The sequence below is a fragment of the Melanostigma gelatinosum genome, assembly GCF_949748355.1.
Source record: "Melanostigma gelatinosum genome assembly, chromosome: 1".
NCBI classification, from domain to species: domain Eukaryota; kingdom Metazoa; phylum Chordata; class Actinopteri; order Perciformes; family Zoarcidae; genus Melanostigma; species Melanostigma gelatinosum.
Window position 1 is genome coordinate 30,356,062 of NC_136634.1, and position 19,520 is coordinate 30,375,581.

The following is a 19,520-nucleotide window of genomic DNA, read 5'->3' on the forward strand; positions in this document are numbered from 1 at the left end:
ACACACTTCTAAAACCATGAGAGTCGGCGAGGGACTTGCCAGGACCCGACGCAAGAAGACTAGCTAGCATCAGGCTAGTTGGAGCTAGCTGTCAACACAACTTGTTTTGACGTCACGCAACTGTTGATGGTTAATTCGCCCCAGAGCTGGGTCTGTCAGGTAGCAGAGTAACCATAACAGTGGTCATACAACTGCAAACTTAACGCTGTTGGCTATGGAGAGTAAATATGAATGGTAGTGGTTTGTGAGAATGTTCCACTCAATGAGGACAATTGGGGGGATCTGCTGCATTTGTATGTTGCTAGGAAGTAGACTGCCTGAGAAGCTAAACCCCGGAAACCGATTGCCAATAGACGTAGAGACAGACGCACTTGAGATGGTGCTCCAAGTGGGGCAAATGACAGCAAGAGAGGTCATTGTTCAGCCAAATGCACATCTCACTTCTAACAAGTGAGTTATTCCTGTTTCACTCGCTCATAACCATAATTAAGTTATGGTTCTAGCCAGTGGCGGCTGGTGGAACATGTTCTAGGTAGGGCCATCCTATCAATTTCAGCAAACATCCCAGTATGATTTAATGTAAAAAAAATGGAAGTATCAAACACGCATTATTACTTGGCAGTTAAATATTTAACATTTATTCCAACACGAAAACAATCAGTAAATAACACTTATATAATATAATATAACATGTTCATTTATTGAGATGTCCTATGGACCTTGTTATAGGAGGTAAAGATCAGGAGAAGTAAACATGATGTGTAATTATGAATACTGATGTTAAATTAAGCTATGATGAGTTTTCACTGTTAATTTAACATCTCTATTACATGTTGATGCCTCCATGACCAAGTTAAGCAGATGAGACTGAGGACAGCTATGTAGAAGAAAAGATGTTCACTTTGTCTAATATGTAGCTTGACAGAGTTCTCATGTGTGTCCTGGTGTTCTCATGTTTCCTTACCTCCTCATCCCTCACTCCCTACCCTGGTGTTCTCATGTTTCCTTACCTCCTCATCCCTCACTCCCTACCCTGGTGTTCTCATGTTTCCTTACCTCCTCAGCCCTCACTCCCTACCCTGGTGTTCTCATGTTTCCTTACCTCCTCATCCCTCACTCCCTACCCTGGTGTTCTCATGTTTCCTTACCTCCTCAGCCCTCACTCCCTACCCTGGTGTTCTCATGTTTCCTTACCTCCTCAGCCCTCACTCCCTACCCTGGTGTTCTCATGTTTCCTTACCTCCTCAGCCCTCACTCCCGTAACTGTCCGTGCTGGATCCGTCCCCGTTGTTTTAAAAAGCTAAATAAATGATTAGCATGACGTCATCCAGCTAGCCAAACCTGTCTTGTGTACAGCTAGTACAGAAGCTCCGCATGTACTGCTTCCCTTTCCCGCGAGTCTGCTGTCTGATTGTGAGGTCAGGCTGATCTGATATCAGCTCTTTGGCTGCAGAATCTCCTCAAAGTTCTCCTCTCAAACGGGTCTTGGAGGAGGAGTGCTCGCGCTGGCGCTCGCCTGTAGAGACTTCTCCTGACGAGAACGCGCAGCTATGGGCCAGATCGTTCTGGCCCATAGCTGAATCTATTTGAGGGCGCTGATTGGCTAAATTGTATGTCACTCATTTATATCTTGAATCAGCAATTGGCTAAACTGCTTCATAGACCCGCCTCTTTTGGGTCAAAACGATCAGGCCCCCCAAGCTGCGCGTTCTCAGAGTGTCTACACACAGACAGAGAGCACGAGCAGGAAAAGCTGTACTGGGTACATTCCACAGTTCAAAAACACAAATATTGACAATTTGTATAATTTATGATTATTATAATAATTTTGTTTTTGTGTGGCTCATGGTGGGGCCAGGCCCCATGGCCCTCTATTGACCAGCCGCCACTGGTTCTAGCTGAAGGGGCTGTTGCTCATACCTGAAATAAGCGCATACAGCAACAGTTAAGAAGAAAAGGTGTTTTAGTCACAGTTTGAATTATTACGGCAGAGAAAAGTGTTAAAGTATTGGAGGAAATTTAAGGCTTAGCATGAAGGGTTGTGATGGGAAAATATGTCAGTCTACTGTTTTAGGGTTAAGAAATGTGAGTTTTAGAAGAGCAGGCACTAAAAACCTTGTGTTTTCTAAATGAGTCTCGTAAATTTCGGATCCAGGGGTCTTGTGATCTGTTATCTTGGTATCTGTTTTCCTGTGCATTATTTGTCTTCAAAGCATGACCCTCTTTAGGTATTTATGATGGGTGACGGTTCACAGGCTTTTTCCGTCTCTGCAATACTGTGACTTAACTCTTTGACCAGGTCACAGTAACATCAAAGGAAGCATCTGATGTCTCCATAAATATTGTGGGACAAACTGATAACAAAGGGATTCGTAAACCGGCCATAAAGCGCCTTCAGGGTATCGTAAAGACAGGACACTGTGCTTCAAAGGAAAACATCTGCCTTGACATCTTTTATTATACCAGCATGCTGTTTGGGTATAAATGTCTATGCATTTGACTGTGTCATCAGAGCATCTCTCGCAGATGACGGTGATGTGTCTGTGAGACTGTGTTCTCTTTGCTTGCAAGCAAATAAATTGACTATTACAACTTTGATCGTTCATCCAGACTCTGTTTCATTTGACATTGATTTGTTAACACTTTAACACTCTTCTCCCGACTATTCACAGAAATATTCCACAACAGGGTCCAGGGGGGATCCTCGCGGGGCGCAGAATAGCGGCTGAAAGGATGCACTCAGCTGTGTTATCACCAGGCGGCAACCTCCGGTTCTACCGAGTGAAGCCAATGCTTAAGTGTCTTAAAAGTTACATTCTCTCTAATGTCTATCAGGGGGCGACTCCTCTGGTTGCAAAAATAAGTCTGATTGTATAGAAGTCTATGAGAAAATGACTTGCACTTACTGTTGTGTATTATATACAGTCAGCGTATGTGGGCAGAGAAATGGAACAAGTTGTTAATAACATTGCAACAAAACCTTGGACCGGTCAGCCATCTTGACTTCTAACTTCCGCGTTGAAGCTGGGCCTCTTTATAGCTGAGACATGAGGGAATTGGAAACCCACCTGTTAAGTGCTACCTGGTGTCCCAGTATCATATTATAAAACGTAGTGTTTTTCACGTGGCAGGGGCACAAAGTGGCTTACGTTACACAGAATTGAGCTGAAAATATAGGACGCCGACTAAGCTATTCAATCTTAATGTAACATCATAAATACATGCTTATTACAGAGAATACAATGAAACACAGCTCTAGGCAAAAATAACGATGAAACAGAAATAAAGGGTAAAGTTCACCAAGCATTCTTTATTGACTCAATTCATAAGAAAGCCTCAGAGGAGTTACAGGAAAGCTATCAACCACATCTGGCTTCAAATCAAATACATGAAACGTTCTCATTGCATCGCCCGTTTTCACTAATCTGACTTCTCACCTCCAAACGCACAGAGAAAATCATGTCACGCTGGTGAAACTACACATCAAAAACAGCATTTCCACGTCCCGGGTCATATCAAGTCGTCTCACACTCATCAGAATTTGAAATTAAGACACAAAATAAAAGATTCATCCGACACATGCTCCCCGGCAGAAGAACAGTCTGCAGTGAAAAGGTTATTTCAGTTACACAATAAATATCATCCGAGTATCAGTGTTGTCCAGCTCTTAACAGTTTGATGTCAGACTGAATGCACTACGCTGGCTGTCTGTGGGGAGACCTCGGAGGAAATGTTACAGCCTCTCATCTTATCACTTTCACACGATTCACCTTCCCTCAACCGGCCTCAGCCGGTTCTGTATTATAGTTTATTGGTTTCCTACATTTCCAAGGTTACCCCAGAAAATTACATTAAAATGTGCCTCAAGTTTTTTTGAATCTTAAATAAATAGAAAGCCGTTTTGGGTATGAAAAGGAAAAATGATAACGTCTCAAAATTGGAAAACTCTGAACTGCACAGATCACAATTTGTTACGTATGCAGATAGAGGCGATGTTAGATTTGTAGTCTGCATTTCTGTGCCGCTCAGGCAGGAAGGACGTGGATAGGCGAGTCTTCACGAGTAGAACTTACTGTTGTTTATCTTCTTATCTTTTGTTCTGGGGTGCAAAGAAAATACAGCGAAAAAATTTAGAAGGGACTTCATCTCATTTAAACCACCTGGCTTCCCCCCTATGCGCCATAGAGGTTTGAGGCTAACCTGTGGTTCTCCCCGGTGCTGCCCTCTCTGGTGAGCGGGTTGTGTTGGTGCGGGACGGCGGAGTGCTGGATGTTGGTGTGCGTGTCGTACAGGAAAGGCTCGCCGCCGACCTCCGCCTGCTTTTTCTTCAGCTGGCTGGAGGACGAGTACAGCTCCTCCTCTGCTTTCTGAAAGGACAAGTCGTGGGATCACGTTCACCAAAATCGAACTGCAGGTGTAAATCGATACTGATGTGCTGTGTGTGTGTGTGTTTGCTCACCCCTGCTTGTTGAACATTGATGTAGACCAGCAGAGAGGCCAACTCTAAGTCTTCACTGTAGCCGTTCTTCAGAGGTACAGAGCGGTAACCTGAGGAAACAACATCAACTAATCATATCAAACTCCTGAAACGATCATTGTTGTGGCCCATTTACAACAAACCTCATGTTATTTACATTGCTGCTGTAGAGCTGATTCACCTGCTCGGAGGCCGAGGACCGACAGACTGTCTTCACTGTTATTTGCAAGTGATCAGATTTGTGTGTCCAGACATCACCGACCTATCTGCATGGGCGGCTGTGGTAACGAGGTAGGCATCAGTAACTAGCAGCTACGCTGGTGACTCAGCCTTTCACCAGGAAACAATTGTGCTGTCAAGTCGCCGTGTAGAATCAGGAGGCAGGTATACTTTGCGAATGGTAGAGTATCAATAAGTTGACCTTTGTTACGGTGGCGGTATTTTCACGAGGTTACGCAAGGTAATTGATGATTCTAAATTGCACGTAGTAGGTGTGAATGTGAGCGTGAATTGTTGTCCGTGTCTTTGCGTCTCCCTGCGATAGTCTGGCTGAGGCCTTGACCCATTTTTTAAAAATTGTTTGATTTGGCAGGGACGATACACACTATTAAAACATAACTGCAAATGCGCCAGAATTAGCCAAGAGGCTATTTTTCATATGTAGTCCACATTTTACTCTGTGGCCTCGTTTTTCACTCTGCACCTCTATGGAAACAGCACAAGCATGGCTAGAAGTAGAAAGACCTCAAACATGTCTTTTGTACAACATATATATCTATAGATTTATTTATTCCAACAATATTAGGAAAAAAATGAGGCTCCACAGGCTATACTTATTGAAAATTTTTAATTTTTACAGTTTTCGTCTTGCTTCCCAGCTGCGTTGAGAAGCGCAGAATTCAATGTTTTTAAACAGAATCTGCTTTCATGCAAATGTTTTTTTTGTGCAATTTTAAACAAGACATGTAGAATAAAGCGAATTTGATGAAATAGCACATTAAGCTTTAATTTGGTTGCTTTTCATGACGGAATATTTCGTCAAAATTGATGTTCAAGGACCATTACGATAATGTCTGTTTTTTGTAATTTGTTTATTTTACAGGTTGATGTTCACACTGTAGTTGAACCAGAGGAAGATATTCAAATTAAATTCAAAACATTATTGAATTATTTAGATAATGGCTGCAGGTGATACTATTTGTCCAAAATAATATTAATTAGTTGCTGCAAAAAATTGCCATTGTTGAGCGTCTCAGCCTGCAATAGTGGCTGGCTAAGTAATTAAATACTCTTCCATGCCAGTGGATGGCAGTAGGTACCTTGTTAATTTAATGATGATTCATGATTAAATGATATGCGGGAGAGGTTGCGGTGACAAGACGAACAGCCACGGAGAAAAATAAATAAAAAATGCAGACTCTGAACTGGGCCCTGGACAACAAAACTAAAAACAGAGAGAGACTGAGAGCTGTTGAGGAAGAGCTTCGTGTGAGCCTGGATGTCAGCTTTGTGTTCATCTAAACAGGCCCAGGTTTCACACTGAGTAAGGACCAACGCATTGAGAGACTTGTCATTAAATTGTCAGCATATATGCTGTATTATGCTACAATGTGTCATTTTGTAACTTTTTTGGTTGTTGGTGTGCCACGGGATCTTTTTAATGTGAAGAATGTACCGCGGCTCAGAGTTAAAGTATTCACACCCTGTGTCAAATGAATGTAAGAATATTTGACATACATGACTTGTCTTCACTGATCTCTCATACCGCACATGAAATGAAAGTGTAACATATAAAATATAGTATTGCTTGATAATGAGCTTGATGTGAGCTTGATGCTCCCACCAGCTGTGGCCCTGTGTGCTGTGTGCTCCCACCTGAGCGGATGCCTTTAACAGGAAACGTGGCCTGAGCCAGGAAGTTAGGGTCCGAGAACATGTCCTCTTCATTGACCACAAAGCGCAGGAAGGTGAGCTCGGGCTCGAGCACGGTGAAGACCGCCGAGTCTGCTGGGGATTTCCACACCGGGTTCAGACCGTTGTCACCTGCAGCCGACAGGACGACAGCACGTTCACACGAGCACAAACAGCTTCTCACTTCAGTCTCATTTCTTTCCTCTCCCCCCTTTCCCCGTCCCACGGGGTTTAACGGTCAACCCTCCCGCCCTTTCCTTACGATAGACGATGGTCTTGAACTTCTCTTCCGTGTGCCCACACAGCTCGATCTCCACGAATGGACTGGCGATGCTGCGGCCGGGCTTTGGGAGGTGTCTGGCAGCGATCACCTGCAGACACACACAGCTGCTGTTAAGAAGTTCTCACCAGCAGCTCATTCAACATTTACTTACTTTATTACGAACTAAAGATCAGCCAGTCAGCATCATCCACTTGGATATATCCTCAAGCAACCTCATGATGATGATGATGATGGTGTATGTGTTAGCCAGTTATTACCGTGTGTGTTTGTGGACAGACGTACCCTAACCACGATGTCGTACTTGACCTTCTTCCTCTCCTGCTGAGGCTCGTAGCTATCGTCGCGCATGAGCTCCGGCTGCAGCACGTAGCCCGTACGTCCATTCAGAGTGAAGAGGGCGCTGTTCAACTGGGTGTATTTATCTGGGTGAAACACATACATCATATATAAACCTCTGTTCTACATATCGCCGCTGTCGGGCAGGAAATATCGTATGTCCAAAACTGTTCCTTTTCAGGAAATGAAAAAAAATTCCTGTGTTTTTAAAATAACTACACACTGCGTCTTCAAAGTAGGTATTGTGTCTCATAATATTTGATTATAATCCAGCTCAAACGGAGTGACAAGGCTTTTTTCACCAGTGGATGTTGAGATACTCCCTTTGCCAGTCATTGATTAGAATGGCCGCTGAGGTTGCGTCACTAGCAAGCTACGCAAGTCACCTCAGCAAACACTGACATCTATAGTGACAATGTTAACAGCAGAGCTACCGTAGTTTCATAAACAGCGTAGTTCGTAAAGTGTGTCGTTTTAACTGAGCGCGAGGTCTGAGGGTGAGGGGTTCTTCATTCACGGAGGAGGCGGGGATTTGCACTTGTTATTGTAGTTTCATTGTCTGTAACCATCGCTCTGTACGACCACCGCAAACTATTCAATCACCATTGTGTTACCTCGTGTGGCAACAGATTTGTTTGTGTCCAAGACGCCAAATGGGAAGTCTTACAGACCGTGCATACAAAATCTAAATGTGACGGCTGCATTTCATTTAGCTGTGTCAGTTCCAGGGCCCTGGTCTTTTGTTGACTCACTGACATTGCTTAACTGTGAAAAATGTCTGTTGGCAATACTTTTAAGGAAACCTTAAATGCTGTATGCCTCTGCACTCCACTTCTGTCCTGGATTACCTGACCGGCAGGCCAGTTAGTAAGACTGAGGATCTGTGTCTTCGACTAAAGACTCATACCCCTGAGTTGTTCCACCGAGCAGCAGAGGAGATCAGCCCAGATAAACTACCGTACCTGCAGTCTGGAAGTTGAGAGCCACCATGTGACTCCCAATGGCCCACAGCGGGTAAGGGTCGTAGTTGGAGGACTCCACGCGCTGGCCTTTTGGGTAGATGCGACTCAGGGACTTGCGATTGTACTGCAGGAAGTCCTTGGTGCGGCTCTTTCCTGGCATCTTGTTCTCCACAAAGGAGCGGATCTCCTTGTAGCTGTAAGAGTCTGTGGGGACAAAGAAAAGAGCATTTGAGAGGTACATGTTGAGCTGATAATGGTCCAGACCAATAAACTGGACTGAAACCGTGAATAATGAAACCTGTGATTATATAGAGTATATTTAGCTGTGTTGTTATCTGGTTGTTGGTTACTGATAGTTAGCTTGAAATATTGCTAGCTGGTGATGTAAGTGACATGTTTGTTGCTTGTTGGTAGCGAAGGAAGAGTGCACGGTTTGTTGATTGGTGGTGAAGAATGCTGCCAGTGACGACACCGTACCAGGTAGCAGAAGACGCTTCTAGCTGGTTGTTGTAAGCTAGCGTGCTGTTATGGACAGAAGTGAACACTGCTTGCTTTAGACGGCTGTGTTGAGTGCGTGGGTGCAGATGAAGAGGTGGTTCTGGGACACTGGGACACATTGTTAAAGTTATTGAGAGGGTGCCCGCCTCATGACCCCGTAGACTTGCCAGCGCTCTTATGGCCAATCCCCATTGAGAACGTTTCAAACAAACGTTTAATGCCGCCCATCATTTTCACGTCTCACGGAAAGCTCCATTCTCCTTCATTTCATTGAATGTATCAATCCACACTGACTCCGGAAAACGCGCAATCGGACGGAGACGGGAGGTTTTTTTACGCTTCAAGTCTATTGTTGCTTAATGAAGAGCAATCTGCATAGACAGCTGTTTAATGTTCCGCAGTATATGTGTTTTGAGTAGTTGTGCAACAGATCATAAGCCTGATGGTTCGGATCACGGATCGGATCAGCACAAAAGAAAAAGGGAGCAATATTACTTTTGGAGATCTCGGATCATGTTTTTTGCCGCCAATACTTATTGCCAATCATTGATGATCCATATTGGCAGATGCAGATCCCTTTTCTGTTTTGTTTGGTTCTAGCAGCAAAAGTCTTTTCAACCGCTCTAAAGTCAATGTTAACCCACCTACAGAGGTCCGGGCTGTGCCCCCCCAATGTCCTCAAATCCTAGAAACAGCCCTGGGCACAGCCATTGCATGGCAAGATAGATGATTCATGTTGATAAAAACATTTTGAATGCTCCCTTATCCCAGTATCTAAAAACCAAACTAGAACAACAGAGTCACTTGATGAGGACCGTTGTGGTGTGGATGTAGATTATGTGCAACTTAGTGAATTTCTAAATTTAGATCGGTGACACACAGGAAGCTGTCTCGTCCTCAGATCTTTCTCTTTGGTCACATCCTGTTTGCTGAAGCACTTTGAGTTGTGGTAGAAGAACAGTGAAGGTAGATACTCACTGAACAGGCTGAGCTGCACTATTTACTCACTGGTCAACTGTAGGCTCATGATCTGTAGCCTGTATTACAACTTGTGATTAGTGTAACATTCATTTCTTTATACTACAGAGACAAAATAATATTGGATTATTGTGAATCATTTTGGGGAAATCGGCTTTCTGACAACAGTAGATGAGAAGATTAACGCCACTATCATATCTGTACAGTGAATATGAAGCTACTGCCGGCAGAGGGTTAGCTTGGCTTAGCAGAAAGACTGGGAGCAGGGGGAAACAGCTAGCCTGGCAAGCTTGCCTCTGTCAATAAGGAAACTACAAACCTTTTTACAGTCACTTTACAAGTTCATCTCTGAAGGTTTTATAGTGGAATATATATATATATATATATATATATATATATATATATATATATATACCAGCATTATGTGTGGCTGCTGGCAGACTAGCTAGGGGTCAGATGAATGGAACAGACTCCCAAACAGGGGTTTTGAGTACCTCGACAGTTGTTAATATTTCTACAAACAAAAAAAATAAATATTTGTTTGAACTGGGTTCGTCAGCCTCACACGCACTGAATGCACCGAGTCACACAACCTCTTTCTTTATTTGAAAATAAAAGATGGGTGAGTAGTACTTCCTTTCTTCCGATGTTTTTACATCACAAACAGAAAACGCACGTTTTATATTATGATATTTAATAGAATGAACAAAAATTGAAGCTCCCCCTCCAGCCAGCTGCAACCTAAAATTCGTTTTTTGTTGTGAAATGTGGAGGTATAGTACAGGTAACTCCTCGTTTCAACGTAACGAATCAGCCATTCATTGTGGGCTTTCAAAGTGAGCGTCAGGAATAAATAGAAACAAAAGTTCATCTCAATTTACGGGCAATTTGACAGCCCTAGCAGGAAGTGAGGAATGGTACATTAGAACCTAACAATAAGGTATGTTTTTTGTCTCAAACTAACGTATGTGGAACACAATAGTGACTTAAATTTTAAGAGTTATCATAAAGATTTACACTTTTTCAGGTGCAGTTTCTTGCTCAATTGCTAGATATTCAGACATAATTTGTCCTCAGGTTATTCTAATGTAACCAACTCTGATGTGTATGTATATGAACAGTATTCATACAATTCTTTCATAACTTAAAATAATGAAGTTTCATAGAGGTAACAACAATAAGAACAAGTTTGGTATGGCTTTACAATCTAAAACATATTGATTTCATCACACTGAAAGAATAAACACATTTAAAGTGTAGACCACACTTTGAAGCTGTGGTAAAGGTTTCTCGTCAAATCATCATGTTGCACGCGTTCACAGGCCTTGGTGTTGATTATGTGCGTCTGCATGTGTTTACCAAAGCGGTCCTTCTCCTTGCTGCGCGGCTGACAGTAGACCACCATGTCCGACATCTCCATGGCAACCTCTGCCTTCTTCTCCACTTCCTCCTGCTGTCTGATCTGAGATTGGACAGAAAAAAAACAGCCACTTCCTGTTTGCACGGTGATGCTGACAGACCGCCGGTATCGCACTCCCATTGTGGTTTTACAGTATGTTTCAATCATATACTGTCCTTAGATTTAGTCTGAACTAGTGTCACACAAACTGACAGTATGAAAAAACACAATGTCAGCTGATAGTATAGTTTGTCATAACAAATATCATAGCACAGTATCCCACAAGAGTCATAAAAAATGTCATGAAAAATATACGAATGTAAACAGAAATAGAAAGCTTTTATAAATAGCAGACTTTAATAATACTTGTGAAACAACCTAGTTTAGAGGCCCCCTCTATATGCATTATCGTATACCACGAGATGCTAACCTCTTGTTCCCTGTTATACTGCTTGCTCATCGCTCTCTGGGTAATGTCCCAGCCCACTTGGTACCATTCGAACAGCTCCTCCAGAGAGCCCGCTGCCAGGTCGAACTGCAGACTGTCCTGCTCCACGTCCTGCAGGGTCAACACATTGGGCTTCCCGTTCTTACCATTCTTCACTGGAAACAAAAAGCAGTGGGGGGAGGGCAAAGAGGGACACATTACTCCCATATTTCCATAGACAATTACAAACGACATATTCACATTCCATTGTAAATAATTTACAGGAAGCCACATTTGTAATTACAGCACATGTATCGCTCCAAATGCAAACCACTTGTGGCCACTTAGGGGAGCAATGCTTTGATGACCAGGTTGCAGGTGAATGCCCAACAATACACACAATAAGGGAAAATGTTGTAGCATGCATCATATACTTAAAGAACTCACAGTTTTGGATGTTGCACTTGGAGATGTCCACCACGCCCTGACATAGTTCACCTAGTGGGTTGTCTTCCATGTCCTGTTTCAATACATGTGGCAAACGCATTTGATTATTTATCAGTCGATCGCTGTGCTGATTGACCTCCATTTAAACTGTGACCTGAACTCTAATGTTCACCTGTCCTTTGATGTCAGCTTTGGTGTTGTTGGACACTTCCTCGACATAGTTCGCTGGGAAGAACAGCTGCAACTTTCCACCGTAGTCTCCTTTCCACCTGTAGAGTGGCGGAGGACAACGTGAGGACCTGTTGTTCTTTGTGCGTGTTTGCACTTGGCCATGCTAGCCAAGTATATGCAGAGGACGATGCATTATGCAGGGGATTAAAGTGACTAGTTCGTAAGATATGGCAAAGACTCAACTGAAAAGTGCATGTGTGTGTGGACTCACCATCCATTGCTCTCCTTTGATACATTGTGTATCAAAGCTCCTTTGCTGAAGCTGTGCTCATCCGGATTTTTGGCCTGGTAGCTGTAGACGGCTCTCACTGTACTTTGAGGCTGAAGGAGACAAATGCACACTATCATGACTTCATCACAGGATACCAGACAGATAAAGTGTGTGTGTGTGCATGTGTGTGTGCGTGTGTGTGTGTGTGTGTGTGTGTGTGCACATACACACCAGTGAGGGCTCGATCTCGTTGGGTTCCACGTACGTCTTCACCTCATACAGAGAGGCACAGTCTTTCTCCTGTGTTTGCACAATACACTTTTAGGGACCAGTTGGTGCAGATGACATATTATTGGGTTTAGAAACATGTATATTCAACTGATATTAGGCTTCAATGCCCAGTAGCAGAGCTAAAACAATGGGTGACTAGGATGCATCAGTGATGGAGATAAAACGTGTAAATACGACAGCTTTGAAGACATTGGAAGGCCTATGTTTTTTTTTTTTTATTCAAATGTATAATTTTTTTAAGCCATGCCAGCAGTGGGGTCCTAGGTATGACAATGTCAGTCGGTGCGATTAAAATATCTCAGCAACTATTGGATAGTTCGCCATAACAATTTTGTACAAATGATCATGGTGCCCAGAGGATGAATCCTTGTGACTTTGGTGATCTTCTGACTTTTCGTATAGCAGCAGGTCAAAGTTATTAATTATCCTATCCCAGTTTATGAACCCTATTGACTTTGGTGATGAACTTCATTGGTGGTAGAAAGTGACAAAGTACCTTTACTCAAGTACTGTACATAAGTTCAATTTTGAGGCACTTCAATTCTTTTCTTTACTTCATACTTCTTCCCCACTACATCTCAAAGACAAATATGGCACTTTTCACTTCACCACATTACTAGTTGCATTGCAGCTTCAGATTAATAATACAAATATATATATATATATATATATATATATATATATATATATATATATATATATATATATATATATATATATATATATATATATATATAATCAATAAATACATTATGATGCATTATTATGGCTAAAGATAAGACTTGACTGTTACCCGGCAGGATAGATTGTAAATAAATAAGCCTCACATTGACCTGCTTTAACAATAAAGTATATAACATCAATAGTTACAATCCAGTAATTTATACTTTTCGCAAATGTTCTGCATTATGAGTATTTTTTTTACTTTAAGCATATTTTGATGCTAATACTTTTATCCGTAAAGTCAGTTTTTGAACTTTTACTTGAGTATTTCTACACTGTGGTATTCCAGCTTTTTGCGAAGTAAACAATCTGAATCCTTCTTCCACTGCTCCACAACTATTTAACGGATAGCCATAAAGTTTGGCTCAAACATTCATGTCACCATCATGATGAATTGTAATAATTTTAATGATCTCTGAGGTTTCCTCTCTAGGGCCATCGACAGGCATAAATATCAGTTTCTCCATTTTTATTGTGAGCATGCTGATGTTAGCATTCAGTGTAAGTACAGTATCACAGAGCCACTAGCACAGCTTGCTTAGCGATATGATCCAGTCCTGGACCATGCAGTCCCCTAGACCAATGATTTTCAACTGCTGTGCCACGGCACACCAGTGTGCCGTGAGAGATCGTCAGGTGTGCCGTGGGAAAATGGCCAATTTCACTTAATGAGTCCAAAAAAATATTATTTAGTTGTTGCAAATACTTTGCCATTGTTGAGCATCTGAGCTGCAATATAGTGTCTGGCTAAGTAACAAATACTCTTCCATGCCAGTGGGTGGCAGTAGGTAGCGCAGTAATGACATGTTAATTTAGGACAGTAGAATGAAATGATGCGCGGGACGAGACGAGCAGCGATGGAGAAATATTTGAAAAGGAAAAATGCAGACTCTGAACTGGGCAAAATAACTCAGATGAAAAGCCGAGTAAGGATCAACACATTTAGAGACTTGTCATTAAATTGTTAGCATATATCCGGCCCTCGGTACGACGGCCCGCCAGAAAATATATGTTTATCATAACTAGCCCGCCACACCACAGAGCTCTGGGACGAAAAGTGGTGATATTAGCTGGCTTTATGTGCAACATAATGAAGCATCTCACTGCGCTAAACCTCCAGCTTCAGGGACGGGGACGTATGATCAGACATGTGTGATGCAGTAAAAGACTCCACCGCTGTGTCCCCGACTGTGCATTTTGCTGATAACTGAGCAGATTTACAGACATCCCACTTATAAAGACTAGGGCCCATTACCCAAAAGCAAAGATAAGTGACGTGTCAGGTGCAGCTTTACAATAAGTCCGTTGGATTTGTTCTGACTTGTTGGTTAAATGTTTCTAAAATATGTTGACTCAAAGCACTTTTCTGTTATGTCTCAATTATCTCTGGTCTTTGTATGTGTCCTACAGTCACTCACTGTGCTAAAGTGGTCCACCACCTCGGGGGTGACTGGGTAACGGAGCTTGATCTTGCGATACAGTGGCTTCTTCCTGAAGTAGTTGACCAGGTCCACGAGGCTCTCGAACTCGGTTGTGGTGCCCAGCAGGTACATGTTGCCGTCCTTCTGGATGCGACAGTGTTTGACCTTACCGTCGCCTCTGAATGAGAGTGAGATGATTAATACACACACACACACATGGACACACAGATCCAGCAAAGACAAATAAAGTCTGAAGTGTCATTGCACCTGAACGTGATGACGAAAGAGTTTGGTTCTCCTTCTCTCTGTCTGATGAGGAAAGCTCCGTCTCTAGGAATCCTCAGCAGGTAGTCCTCGGCCTGACCTCTGCTCAGGTTACTGTAGAACCACCTGCACAACATACACACAAAAGCATCGTGTCAGGATCCCTGTCTGACCCATTGTGTGTTAACCTCTGTTTCCCCCCTGATCTCCTGTCCTCGAACAGCTAATCCGGCTCCAGCACCCGGACGATCCTCTCCAGACCCCGCCCAGTCGGTTCATTATCGAGAGGGGTCAAGTTAGGACACATCCGGAAAAGGTCAAGGCAGTGACTGAATGGCCGACCACCTCCTCTCGGACACAGCTTCAACAATTCTTGGGGTTTGCCAACTTCTACCGCCGTTTCATCCGCAACTACAGCAAGTGTTAGATCCTGGGATACTTCTGGCCCGATACGGGGCTACTTACTGACTCAGCTCTCTATTAAAAGATTGTCGAGCTGGTGTACAAACTCGCCTGGCTCCGCTAACTGCTGTTACTCCCGACGTCTACCCTGCTTCCTCCGGTCTGAGCGCGCTCGGCCGAGAGACCAGTCCTGGCCCCGGGCGCTCCCACCAGTCGCGTCGGTTATGGCAGCTTCCCTCTTATGGATCCGTGCTCTTGGTAAATGCCAGGTTAGGTTTTAACGGCTAGGATCTCTTCTTTCTAAAACCGTAAGGGATTGTTAAGTGGATTCGGTCTCTAGGATAACCTTACAGAACTCAGTTGTTAGACATACAATGGCTTTAACTTTTGTTATGGGAAAATATGTCATCGTCTTATGCTTTAGGATGGAAGAATGTAAGTCTTTAAAAGTGCAGGCACAAAACCTATTTGAGTAGATGATTCTATCAGTTTTGCATCCAGGTTGTTTTGTTATCTGTTATCTTGTTATCTGTTCTCCTGTGCATTGTTTCTGTCTTCAAAGACAGCGACACACAGAGGTTTAGATTACGGTACTTCCTGATGAGCATCAGCTGAAGAGCATGACCCTCTGTATGTATATGTGATATGTGATGGTAAAACAGGCTTATTCAGACTCTGTATTTCTTGTGACTGAACTCTTTGATTGGGTCACAGTGACCCAATCAAAGGAAGCAGTATAAAGGTCCATGTATCTGACTATGTTGTCAGAGCACCTCTAACAGATGACGGCGATGTGTCTGTGAGACGTGTTCTCTTTGCTTGCAAGCAAATAAATTGACTATTACAACTTTGATCCTTCATCAAGAACTCTGTTTCATTTGACATTGATTTGTTAACACTGTAACACTCTTCTCCCGACTATTCATAGAAATATTCCACAACACTTTTTACTGCCACGAGGAACTTTTTACTACTTGAGCAAATGAATGCACTTGAGAAATTCACTTTAAATGCAGATTAGATATTTATTGCAGGTTATATTTAGTTAGTTTGCAAGGGTTAAGCTACAGCTCACATAAAATGTCACTACACTTGATTCGTTACTTTAATTTTCTTCTTCGATTATACTCATTAGTTTTAGATGCTGACATGGCTCGGTTGGAGCTGGATCTTCAATGGTGCGATGAAAAGGTTCTTTTGGAGTTGTTAGGAGCGAAGGTCTGGCCAGACCCTCGGTCCTCCTGCTCTTCAGCAGAGTCCGCTCAACAGTCCTCAAAACTCAGTACAAAGTCTTTCTAGGGCTGCCGCGTTTTCTCCGTTGTTCAGTTGTTAAAGGCGAGCAGTGGGGAGAGGAAAATCTCCGTCCTTAAATCTTGTTGTCCACGAACAGCGGTCTTCTTTCCGTGAACAGAGACGAAGTCCTCAATACTTCAGTTGCGATCGTCCGTATCTTCTCCTCAGAGCACTTAGACGGCTCTCGTGTAGAAATCCCAGTTTGCAGCTTGCAAGCGTCTCCTTTTATCCATCATTTGGGCTGTCTGTTCTGCCCCCTCCTATCCAACACATGATCTCATTCCCCCACCCACTTGAGTGGGCATTTGGTTCTGGACATGTCCAGACTTATTCTATATTATATACATTATGCCTGTATGACTCATCCTGCTGCCACGTCTGCTTTTCCGATCCACACCCAAAAACATCTGTTCCTAACTTCACTCTTTCTGCTGACTCATCATGACAAAACACTCTTCCCACATCTCGGCTCCGGTCACACAGAATATTATTATAATCAGTTTTTACATTTGTTAAATCAGTCTATGCATTAAACATTTGTTACATATTGATTAAAAATGTTGTTATATAATGATCATAAACCTTATCTTTTGATTACACTTTAACTATTGATTTCTGAGTATATACTTTGTGCTTTTATATCCTGACTTTCCCTTGAATGTGCAAGCATGTATCCGAGGCAGCTCTGTGGGCTCAACTCTTCTCGACACAAGGTAGCAGGCCCCCGCACTAGACTCACCTCCTCCAAAACCACGTTTGTATGGACACCAGAAGCCGGCCAGGCGTTCCAACTCCTCAAGGTTCTCCTCTGCCCCCACCCTGACTCATCCCGACAACACTCGACAGTTCTTCATCGAAGTAGACGCCACTGACACAGGCGTGGGAGCCATCCTGTCTTTAAGGTTTTTTTTAAGTTTTAAGTTTATTGTCATATACATTTACACATATACGAAATTTGTCCTCTGCATTTAACCCATCCCTAGCTTATTGGGAGCAGTGGGCTGCTGAGAAGCGCCTGGGGAGCAGTTAGGGGTTCAGTGTCTTGCTCATAGGACACGTAGCAGCCAAGGATCGAACCGCCGACCTTGCGGTTGCCGGACAACCCTCTCTACCCAGTGAGCCACGACCGCCCAACCCTGTCACAACATTTTGACTCTAAGCTCCACCCCTGTGCTTTCTATTCTCACTGGTTGACTCCGGCGGAGAGAAATTATGACGTCGGAACCAGAGAATTGCTGGCAATCAAACTGGCTCTCGAGGAATGGAGACACTGGCTAGAGAGGGCCGTTCATCCATTCATGGTCTGGACGGACCATAAGAACCTGGAGTACATCCAGACCACCTAAAAGGTTAAACTCTTGCCAGGGTCGGTGGTCCCTGTTCTTTGGGCGGTTCAACTTTTCCATCTCCTACCGTCCAGGCCACAAGAATACCAAACCCGACGCCCTCTCTCGCCAGTTCTCCCTTGACGGCCACGCCTCCATTCCAGACACCATCCTCCCAGCGACCTGTGTGTCGGCCTCTCTCACCTGGGAAATCGAATAAGTGGTGCGGGACGCACTCCGGACCCAGCCAGACCCCGGAGGCCTCTTTGTTCCCCTGTCCGCACACTCCCAGGTGCTCCAGTGGGCGCACACCTCCCGGTTATCCTGTCACCCTGGCGTCAGACGTACCATTAACCTGCTTCGGAGGACCTTTTAGTGGAAATCACTGGAAGCGGACACTAGAGCATTTGTCCTCGCCTGCTCAACCTGTGCCCGCAATAAGATGTCACACCAACCTCCCGCAGGCTTGCTGCAACCCCTTCTGGTGCCACATCGTCCCTGGTCCCATATCGCCATGGACTTCGTCACAGGTCTCCCGCCCTCTCAAGGGAACACGGTCATCGTTACGGTGGTTGACCGCTTCTCCAAGGCGGCTCACTTCATCGATCTGTCCAAATTTCCCTCAGCTCAGGAGACGCCTGACATTATGGTCAGCCAGGTGTTCCGTCTACATGGGATCCCAGTGGACATCATTTCAGACTGCAATTCATATCCCAGTTCTGGAGAGCCTTCGGCTGGGCCCTCGGCCTAACCATCAATCTCTCCTCCGGTATCCACCCCCAATCTAACGGGCAGACAGAGAGACTAAACCAGGAGCTGGAGGCCTCCCTCCGCTGCGTGGCAGCATCGAACCCTTCCAGCTGGAGTACTCATCTGTCCTGGGTGGAATATACTCACAACTCCCATACCTCATCTGCTGCTGGTCACACTCCATTCGAGGTCTCCCTGGGGTACCAGTCACCTCTGTTCCCTGCCCAGGAGGCGGAGATAGCCGTTCCCTGAGTTCAGCTCCACCTCCGTCGCTGTAGGAGGGTGTGGAAGGACACCCGGTCCGCTCTTCTCCGAACGGCAGAATAAAAAAAAAACGCTTGGCGGATCGCTGCCGCATCCCTGCTCCACATTGCCAAGTTGGTCAAAGGGTGTGGCTCTCCACTAAGGATATCCTTTTAAGGACCGAATCCTGGAAGATGTCTTCCCGGTTCATCGGCCCATTTGAGATCCGGGCCATTATCAATCCTTCCTCGGTCCGTCTGAAACTCCCCTCGTCCATGAGGATCCACCTGATATTTTATGTGTCACAAATTAAACCAGTGTCCGCCAGTGCCCTGGTAAGCAATCGCCACACAATCTCCATTTCTCCAGACCATAATTCTTGCTTTGTAAAAGAAAACAAAACCCCAAACAGAGAATCAAATGTCCGACCCTAACCCTGCGCATGACGGGATGCTCCATCATTAACGGACAATGCATATAGTCAAAATCAACGTAATTAAGACAATGACAAGAACAAACTCACAATAACCAGTCACATGTATTTTTATGACAACAAAGCATGACAAATAAATCCGCTAAAACACGTATTCTGCGGCACACTGAAGAGCACATTCATGTATTCTTCACATCAGAGGGAACAATATTAAC

The 19,520-nt window shown here is 44.0% G+C and overlaps 1 protein-coding gene across 1 annotated transcript in view; it reads right to left on the reverse strand.

Moving 5' to 3' along the window:
• Positions 1-3,290: 3,290 nt before the first annotated feature.
• plcg2 (phospholipase C, gamma 2) overlaps positions 3,291-19,520 on the reverse strand; it is a 55,995-nt gene continuing 39,765 nt past the window's right edge. Inside the window, exons 19-33 of the mRNA XM_079268811.1 lie at positions 14,863-14,985; positions 14,593-14,773; positions 12,392-12,460; positions 12,161-12,270; positions 11,891-11,987; positions 11,719-11,791; positions 11,275-11,447; positions 10,805-10,907; positions 7,970-8,173; positions 6,954-7,093; positions 6,651-6,759; positions 6,353-6,520; positions 4,460-4,548; positions 4,201-4,367; positions 3,291-4,099 (exon numbers count right to left, since the gene is read on the reverse strand). Of these exons, the coding sequence (XP_079124937.1) occupies positions 4,057-4,099; positions 4,201-4,367; positions 4,460-4,548; positions 6,353-6,520; positions 6,651-6,759; positions 6,954-7,093; positions 7,970-8,173; positions 10,805-10,907; positions 11,275-11,447; positions 11,719-11,791; positions 11,891-11,987; positions 12,161-12,270; positions 12,392-12,460; positions 14,593-14,773; positions 14,863-14,985 (1,849 nt within the window). The 3' untranslated portion in view covers positions 3,291-4,056. The remainder of the gene's footprint in view (positions 4,100-4,200; positions 4,368-4,459; positions 4,549-6,352; positions 6,521-6,650; positions 6,760-6,953; positions 7,094-7,969; positions 8,174-10,804; positions 10,908-11,274; positions 11,448-11,718; positions 11,792-11,890; positions 11,988-12,160; positions 12,271-12,391; positions 12,461-14,592; positions 14,774-14,862; positions 14,986-19,520) is intronic.